The sequence below is a fragment of the Falco biarmicus genome, chromosome 1, assembly GCF_023638135.1.
Source record: "Falco biarmicus isolate bFalBia1 chromosome 1, bFalBia1.pri, whole genome shotgun sequence".
NCBI lineage: Eukaryota > Metazoa > Chordata > Aves > Falconiformes > Falconidae > Falco > Falco biarmicus.
Window position 1 is genome coordinate 69,931,154 of NC_079288.1, and position 9,641 is coordinate 69,940,794.

The window sequence follows — 9,641 nt, forward strand, 5'->3', positions numbered from 1 at the left end:
TTGAAAGGCTTTATGTAAATATACATAAATATAAAGGCATAAATATGTTACTGTCCCCAGAGTAACGGAAGAATATCTGTGTTGAGTCAGGAAAAATCATTCATTTAGCTATACATAGCCTCTCTATCAGCTGCCTGCAAGCCACAGCAGATGGGTGGCGATGGTATGTCTCCAAAATACTCCCCAGGCGCTAACGTTGTACCTGCTGGTCACCACTGCTTAAAATGATCTAATCTTCCCATATAGGAAACAGATGAGGAGAACAGTAATGTGTTGTTCAGGAAACACTTAAAGATGAGTCTCTGTAAAGGTTAGACACTTCAGATCTATAGCTGATGCTGGTGTCTGCCCACTCTGTGTGTAAGGGATGGGGAAAGTTTAGGAGTCAGGTTCAAGTCACAGATACTAATATAGTTTTGGGTTTTTTTCAAGTCGAATCTGTGCATAAAGTTCCCTCATGAGCTATAGTTTCCAGATGTTTATATTAAACTCTGATGACCCAGCATTTCCTGGTGGTATTCTGGAAAATGCCTTTCTGGAAAATATGCTGCAAAAACATAACCCTGGTTTTAAACTCATTTTACTACTTGTTTCTAATTGCATTATTCCTTTTGTCATATCAAGTTCCAACAAGATATTTAGGACAATATTCAGCTAGCATGCAGCATTAATTCTGTATATGTAAAATCTCTGCATCAAACTGTTGGGGTTTATATGGGTGAAGTAGAAATAATCAAAATTAATGTTGTGAGTTTTAGATAATCTTTCTGATCTGATTTATGAAAGGGGTCCTCAGCCTTTATTGGTGCCAGCATAACTAAAGCACAGACATGTATGCACATATCTATATCCATGTCTCATTAGTAAAGAAGATGCAACAAGTTAAATGCAGTGAGTGCTCCTGTGTACTTCTCATAGCCGCTTTGAATAGTCAACAAAATGCAATACCAGAAAATAGGATCAAAGCTGTATACGATGTTTATCGTTAATTGGTGTTGAAGTTTGCAGCAAACAAGTGGCTGATTTGCTGCCTGGTGCTATTTCAGATATAAACTGTGTCTCTTGAATTATTTTGAACCTCAGGTCTTGTTACTAGGCTGCGTTACCCAGTGACCCCAAAGAAGACGACAGCACCAACAACGGCAGGCTTCAGCTATGGTAAATTGCATTTTATATTCCTCTACACGTATCTTTCTTAATGATTGTATGTATGTTACCATAGTTTCTAAAAGACTTTGAAGACCTCATTTTGTACTGTGATTTGCTGTACTAACTTAACGTGGGTCCAAGGTTCAAGACCCTTGCACAAAGGGTTGGTATGCAAAGGCCTCACAGCTGGTGGTAGGTGTTTGGTGCCCAGAGCAGCAGTGAGGAGAGGCAGAACACGTCACTGGTGCTTTAGCATCTCCCTCCATACTTTTATGGACACCTTGAGCTCTTTCCAGTTAAAGAGCTGTGCCTTTAGCTCCTTCATAAGCCTCCAGACTTGTGACTCAACCTTGGCCCTTTGATCTTTGTGGAGGGGTTACTTTTTTTTTTTTTAATGTATATATAAATTTGGAATAACCTGTTTTAAGCACAGCACATCAAGTGATATGAGCAGCTTCTATGCATTGGCACAATGTTCTGTGACAGCAGCTTGTTGAAATCAACTGATAATATCAGCATGTATTTACTGGCCTCAGAAAAGTTTGTGGTTTGCCTTCTGGTGTTGGTCAGATGCTGCTTAAACGTCTTGTCTACCTAAAAGTTTGTTTGTTTTGTGAGGTATAAAAGTGTTCAGTTTTCAAGTTAATCCTAAGCTGTTTTCTCCCTAAATTTTCTAATTTGCTAGTAATCCAGTTTCCTTTTCCTTGTCCCTTATCACCAGTTTAGCAGGTTCCTTAATACAGGAGTCATGGGCTCTCATTTGTTTTGTTTTATAGAGAAATGGGAAATTAATCCCTCAGAACTGACATTCATGAGAGAACTGGGGAGCGGTCTGTTTGGCGTAGTACGTCTTGGGAAGTGGAGGGCACAGTATAAAGTGGCCATCAAGGCAATTCGGGAAGGTGCAATGTACGAAGAGGATTTCATTGAAGAAGCTAAAGTAATGATGTGAGTTGTGTGTGTGGTACTTGTATTTCTAGTTCTAGGCCTCTGGTGCAGTATATTGGTTGTAAATAAAACATTTGGGACAGGTGGAGGGTAGAGGAAGTAATAATGACATGATCTCAATCTTTTCAGGAAGCTAACCCATCCTAAATTAGTTCAGCTGTATGGTGTGTGCACACAACAGAGACCTATTTACATCGTGACAGAGTTCATGGAGCATGGCTGCCTTCTCAATTACCTGAGACAAAAACGAGGAGCTTTGAGTAAAGACGTCCTGCTCACTATGTGCCAAGATGTGTGTGAGGGAATGGAGTACCTGGAGAGGAACAGCTTCATCCACAGAGACCTGGTAACATCCCATTAGGCAGTACACGCCTCTGAAATTTTTATTTTTGAACTTACTATTCCTTTTTGAAACGGCCTGCTTGTAAATAACTGCCTTTGTTCTTGCAGAAAATATAAGTCGTTGAAGTTGGCTTTTTAGGGTCTAATCAAGTCTCTAAAATGGCTCTATACAGAAAATGAGAGGTTTTTCTCTCCCCACAAAATGGAATAAAATCTCTGAAATTTTTTATAAAGAGTTAACGGCTATTTGCACTGATATACTAGCATATCTCTGTTCTGGTTTGGCAGCACTTTCACCACTCATGAATCCCTCTGATAATTTTTTCTGGTGACTTTTTTACAAAATGGTTCAGTTGTCAAGACAGTACTATCAAGAGCAAATGCACAGGTACCATATATAATGAGAATACACCACTGAACTTGGTAAATCGGTGAATTTGCTAAGCAATGAGGACAAAGTCCTCATTAGACAGTTGTAATTTGTCTGTGAAAGACTGCAAGTTTTTCATGTAACTCTAACCATGTCTTTTGCAGGCTGCCAGGAACTGCTTGGTGAGTGACTCGGGAGTGGTCAAAGTGTCCGACTTTGGAATGACAAGGTATGGCTGAGGGTGCAAACACATTTGTGGGGATTTGGGAAGATTCACCTGACCCTTGTAGTTAGCCATAAGGCAACACACACCCAGCAAAATTACAGGCAAAAATGATACCTTTTTTGACCTCTCTAGGGAACATCCTTGGGTAATTTTTTTTTCCAGTACCTTTAAAGCTTGTTTTTTCTGTGGCCATGGGTCCATTTCCTTACTCAGTTCCAGAAGATCAAAACTAGGTTTTGTAAGTGTGTCTAATGCATAAGATGAGAGAGAGGCCTGGCTTTGAACTGACTGTGGTCTGACTGGTCTTCCGTTAGCCACTTTCTGTAGCATCTGTCTCGTAGTGATGCAGGAGGCATATTAGAGCTTGTGTCTCAGCAGAGGTCGTGCTGCAGTGGTAATAGTTATGAACTTGTGTTTTGGTAAATAAATGATAGAAAGAGGCTGTTCAGTGAGGTTGGGGTCTTGTTGGGGTGGATGGTTCAGGGCTGCATCTCACTGGCCACAGTGCTGGCAGGTGCTGAGACCTGGAGAGGGTTAATTTCCTGTGCTTGTTAGCACCACAGATGCTGCAGGGGGTGGGGAACAGTGCTTACAAGGAAGGTGTTAAAGCGCCATGGCTTCACCATGCTCTTCTTAGCTTTGCCACCTTTCTGTGCTACTGAGGTTGCGTGTCCTGTGACATGTGAATTCAGACAGTCTGGTGAGAAAGAGAGCAAGCAATTTATGCATTTGCATCACTTTCTGTCGTAATACAGGCATTTAACTTGCAGGTGGCCTAGAACTGTGTTGTATAGCTAATAATCACAAGAGAAGGCTTCAACATCGTAAGAAAAATGAACTGGATCTTGACTGAAACCTTCGCACTGCCCCAGAGAAGCCATTTGTGTTGTGTGATGCTAACAGAGATGGCCATTAGGTGGCAATACTAGCTCCTAACATTCAAATGCAAATCTAAATTACAGTTTGCAGGCTGGAGGCTGACCGAAAGATATAATTTTTTTGTTGTTGCTTTGTCTTTTTTAAAAGGTATGTCCTTGACGATCAATACACAAGCTCCTCAGGGGCTAAATTTCCTGTGAAATGGTGCCCCCCCGAAGTTTTTAATTATAGCCGATTCAGCAGCAAGTCAGATGTCTGGTCATTCGGTAAGACATTCATCACTGAAAGAAAGCACTGTTTTTACATTTTATCCATAGCAGTTAAGCTCCAGTGATTGGGAAGGATTCAGGCATCTGAGAAGAAGCTCAGAGAAAACATTTGCCGTGGTTTTATGCGTGCATGAAGTTCCAAAGAGACCTTTAGAACTGTTTTTTAATAAGTCATGTTACTAGAATGAGATGTTTTCAGCAATGACAGATGTGAACTCTTTCTAGAATATGGATGGGAAATCCTGAGCTCAAGGCTCAAAATTTTTACATTTTTGTAATGTATTTAAAAAACCATATTTTTAAAATAAGTTATTTGCTTATTTTCTTAATGTTTATTTCCTTTTTTTTTTTTCCCAGGTGTTTTAATGTGGGAAGTATTTACGGAAGGAAAAATGCCCTTTGAAAAAAGCTCCAACTATGAAGTGGTGACGATGGTTAGCCAAGGACATCGTTTGTATCGGCCCAAACTAGCCTGTAAGCAGGTGTATGAAATGATGATGATGTGCTGGCAGGAGGTATATACTTTTTTATTTTTTGTTTGTCTTTGAATTGGAAAAAAAAAAAGTCAGTCTAGCAACAGCAGCTAATCTCTATTGCAGCACCTGATTGTATCCAGTGCTCTCAGCTATTCACGTGTTTATTGCTAAGACAAAGATCTCCCCCTGGTTTGCGACTGAACTAGAACTATGATAAGGAAAACCACTGAGTAAATTCCTATGAAATAAATGGACTGTCACATTAAGTACGCAAAGGCATTTAGTAACAAAAGGAAATAATTGCTAACTCTGTGCTGGTTGCAATTATATCTGTGTACAAATAGCACTAGCAAAAAAAATTCAGTCACAACGGCCCAGAGGGGGAGAATCTGATTTTATAGTGCCTCAGTTTATTAATCATTACAGAAACATGCCAGAATTACCAAAAACATTTTTAAAGAAATACTTCATTACCTGGTTATAAATGATGTAGGAAATACAGGTTAACTCGCAGTTGAATCTAAGCACAAATCCCAAGGTTTATGAAGAAAGATAAAAATACACTGTACTATAATCCTTCTAACCAAAAAAGATACTGACTGTACAATTTTAAGAGGTTGAAGGGGCAGCAAACCCAAATTCAATACTTTATCAGTCAGTATAAAACAGGTTTTGTACTGTTAAAGCAAAGAGCCTCTAAGAGGATAGGTGCATTTAATGACATGCCTCTAGTTTTGAGAGAGCAGTCGAGGAAACCTAGAATGAAAAGAGCTACATAATTTATTTCAAGTTACCCTTTGCCACAGGGGTTGCTGAGGAAAAACTGCTCTTTTCCAGTAATAAAGTTGACGTACTGTCTGACACTTGTCTTAGAGGAGAGGGTGCTGGAACAGAAAGCAATTAGTCATCAAACCAACTGGTGGAGATGTAAAACTTACAAACCAGTTGGTTTATGCAGCAAAAAACACATGAAAAACAACAGTGCCCTGGAGGACCACAGAATGACAAGTGTCTGTAGTTCAAAAAAGCTATTCATGGGAGCTGGGAAACTACAGATAATTACATTTTGTTTGTACTTGGTAGCCTGCTTGAAATGGTCATTAAAATGGAATAATACATAACCTGGAAGATAATGGTAAGTTATTTGTTAATGTTCTTTGAATATTAATATGTCTTTTTAGGACTTATATGAATATCAGTGAATTGATTAAAAAATATTGATTTTTATCAGGGGTTAATAACAATAAAATCTAAACAGTCATCACGTGGAAGAGAAAGAATCTTTGCAAATCACAAACGGGACACATGTCAAGATACTGTCAGTCTTTGTCATAAAATATGATTAACTGTAGGTACCTCAGTCCTTGTTTAATAAATCTGTCAGTGACTTGTACAGGCAGGTGAATATCAAGGCTTCAAAATTCAGCAGGTGATACAAATCTAAAGAGGCTGATAAATGGAAGAAAGGTGCAAATTACCCAGACCTTCAGAGGATGCTAAGTTGTGTCAGCAAGGTCACTGAAGAGACTACCTCAGTGTGTTGCCATAATTAAACAAAACAAACAGGATGTTATGACACATAAGGAACTCTGTGGAAAATAGAGTAGATGAAGTTGCCTAAGTCTATGACATAGCCTTGCTTTGGAGTCCAAAGAACAACATTGAAGTAAAAGGCTTCGGAGAATGACACTTAAAATTCTTAGGAGCATGAACAACTTGCATAAAGAAGGATTGGAGCAATTCACTGGGGGAGGTGGGGATGGGGAAATAAAATGAGAAAGTGTAGAAAACTACACAAAGTAATGAATGATATGAAGGGTGTAGCCCAGCAACACCTATTTACTCCCTTTTCAAAGTATTAAAAAAAAAAAAAAAAAAGGGGTGCCACTTTCTGAGCTTAAGTGATACATCCAAAATCCAGTCAAGGAAATATTTTTGCATGTCACATGTAATGAAGTGGTAAATTCATTGCCACAGAATTATACCAAGACAAATAATTTATCAAAATCAACCCAAGTCTATTGCTTCCTGATCACAGCTGCACATGCTTTTTATTTTTAGAAACCAGAGGGCCGCCCGACTTTTGAAGACTTGCTTCACGCAATCATTGACATTGCAGAGGGTGAAGATGCTTTCTGAAATAAGACAACAGTAGCACAAGTACAGGAAAGAAGCCACTTTCCAGAGATGTGGCTTCACCATTTCTTTTTAAAACCTTGATCCTGTAAGCTGCTAGATGCCACTAAACAGCGTGGGGAACATGTAACATCTGATCCACTCCAGCACAAGGAAAGTTTTACGTGATGTTGGGAAATGAGCGCGGTATCTTCAGCAACACTAGAAGTCTCTATATTTTCTCTGAAAAGTCAGTATTGCATAGCTGGCAAGTTGAGCTCTTCATGGAGCAAGGGAGAGAATGCAGCCAAAGCCCAGGACCCTAATTTGCATTTAGTGGATCAGGTTCATGTACATACAGTCCATGATTCTGAGTTTCTCTTTACACAGGCAGTAGTATTAGTAGTGATTTGCATGCTTAAAAATTGAAGGAATCTATAAATGGCTATTTACTGATATTGAAGTATTTCCAGGGATTCTCCAGAAACATTATTTTTCTTGGTCGATGGGTGTTCCATCACACATCAACATCAAGAACGCAAAATGTGCCCCTCAGTTTGCACATAGGAGGTAGCTAACAGCACAATCTTCAGTTTAGTGTAACACTTAAAGCTTTGCTTCAGAGCTGAGCTGTGATGTGCCCCAAGCCATTCTAGGCTGGTTGGTCAACCAGAGACCTCCCATGGTTAGTCTTGACTTTAGCTGTGAAAAGTATGTTCAAGATTCAGTACAACTGGCTATCGGTGTACCATAGTGCCTTGTTTTGGGTTAATTATAAAATAATTTATATGCTGTATGTATTGTAAATATATAAGTTCCATGCATTTATTTATATAAAAATGTGTTTTCCCCTTGAAATTTTCAAGCACAAGTTTATTCTGCCTTCACTTACATATACAACTCAATACATGGAGTTGTAAATGAAAGAAAATAAACTCAAGTGTGTGCAAGGAGAGCTACTCTTTCCATCTGTGTGTACAGTGATCTAACCTTTCTGTTCTTACAGAAATGTCATACTACATGCATATGTAAATAAACTGAATGTTAACTATTGTTTGGAACTAATGTGTTGTCAATAATTTACTGTCAGTGCATCATAAGCTAAACTAATTGTTCCTGTGAATGTGGTGCTGGTGTAATCTCTGTGTATGTACACGTATATATCTGTGTGTATACACACTCTCTACTAAGTATAGTATGAATGTATATTTAAATTAATTCCACCATGATGAAATGTTCAGTGCTGAAATGCTTGAACTCTCTTTAGAAATTACGTGCCCTGTCCCCTCTGCTAGAGGCTAACGTCTCCACAGCCTTGCTGAAGCCTATTTCAATCAATGTAACTTTGTACTGGTGGATATGAGGAGTATTTGCACCTCAGTTTTGCTGAGCCACCTCGTGAGTAACTCTATTGCGTATTTTTTTTCTTTTGTTACTTGTGCTCTTGTGCCATGCGTAATAGAAAATGGATTGCACAAAAAGCTTTTAATTTTTTTTTTCCCAAGTAGGCAGAGAGGAGTATGGTGAAGTTTATTTCCAATCAGATTATTAGAGGTAACTATAGTTAGCTGAATACATTCCATTATTGTTGCATTTGAGTATTTCTGTAATCAATTTTGGAGATGCTTAGATCCCCACACTGCTTTGCCTAAACCTTTCCATTCAGAAGGAGGAAGCTTCTTTCTTAGAAGAAGCAATTTTTTATTTTTTATTTTTTTTCCCCGTGCTATTCGGTCAAAAAGTTACAGGCTGTCAGAGAAGGTTTAAATGGCTAATTCCTTTTTCTAAATGACAAAGTCTCAGAGGATTATTGCAGCTATGCAAACCAGCCTCTCAAAGTGTTAAGTTCAAACCATTACTACTACCAAACCACATACCAGTTTAACAATACCTTGCATTGTTAAAGGGGGAAAAACTAGGTCGTTCTGCCTGTAGTAGGAAAAGGAATGTGGAAGATCTAAGGTGAGACAAGCTCGTCTTTTCTTCTCTAACTGCTCCTTTGCACCCCAGTTCCTCAATGGAGACTCTGCAAAGTATGGCATTGCCAACACTTTCAATAAAAAACGTGAGGAATTCCACACTAATAAGTAAGTAATGTTTCACTTAAAACACAAATGAAGCATAGGAAAATCATGAGACTAATAGTTTCCAATGAACCTTAAGCCTGTTCCTTTACAATATGTATTTATTGTTAATCTGCATGATAAAACATGCCCTAACTCTGTGGGCTTTGGCAGTATTTTCCTCAGTGGGGTGCATGCTTTGAATCCAACCCCATCACCTGCCTCTTCCCGGTACCTGAGGATAATTTCTGTGTACCTGCCGTTAGGTTTGATACTTACTTAGGATGTCAGGAACTGAGGCACCTAGTTTCTAGAGGAATGTATTTTTTTAGTTGAATGTAGTCTCAGATGGTTAATTTTGGAAAGGACCAGAACACCTCTGGAGGCAGCTGTCTTGCTGACTCTCCTGATGTCTTCAAAGGCAGGCTGAAATGCTGCACTGTCCATTCTCCTGGATGAGCTCACTCATCCTTAAGCAATTTCAGTCCTTCCTCCCCTTCTTGTTATAACCAAATGTTTTTCAGATGTTGGGCTCAAAAAATTATTTGAACAGTACCAAACACTGTGATTTACATCTGATGTATTTTTTTCCTTTTTTTTAAAGAAATACTTAGCCCTACAGAGTAGCTTGATTATATTTTTTTCTTGTAAAATGTGTTTGATACTAGAAAGCAGACACCTGTTTCACTTTTTTTTTTTTTTTTTTAACAGAAGTGAGATTAGTAGTCTGTTTGGAGCTTTTTTTTTTAAGGTAAGTGGGCGGGGTCAAGCAATATTTGTGGTTTACCATATTTTGTATCCGAG

The 9,641-nt window shown here is 38.7% G+C and overlaps 1 protein-coding gene across 4 annotated transcripts in view; it reads left to right on the forward strand.

Moving 5' to 3' along the window:
• Window positions 1-7,835, forward strand: part of TEC (tec protein tyrosine kinase) — a 53,289-nt gene extending 45,454 nt beyond the window's left edge. For all 4 annotated transcript variants that reach the window (XM_056351261.1, XM_056351282.1, XM_056351291.1 and 1 more), the window contains 7 exons: window positions 1,084-1,158; window positions 1,926-2,097; window positions 2,227-2,443; window positions 2,974-3,038; window positions 4,062-4,180; window positions 4,541-4,698; window positions 6,721-7,835. In XM_056351261.1, coding sequence (XP_056207236.1) covers window positions 1,084-1,158; window positions 1,926-2,097; window positions 2,227-2,443; window positions 2,974-3,038; window positions 4,062-4,180; window positions 4,541-4,698; window positions 6,721-6,798 — 884 coding nt within the window. In that variant the 3' untranslated portion in view covers window positions 6,799-7,835. The remainder of the gene's footprint in view (window positions 1-1,083; window positions 1,159-1,925; window positions 2,098-2,226; window positions 2,444-2,973; window positions 3,039-4,061; window positions 4,181-4,540; window positions 4,699-6,720) is intronic.
• The last annotated feature ends 1,806 nt before the right edge of the window (window positions 7,836-9,641 follow it).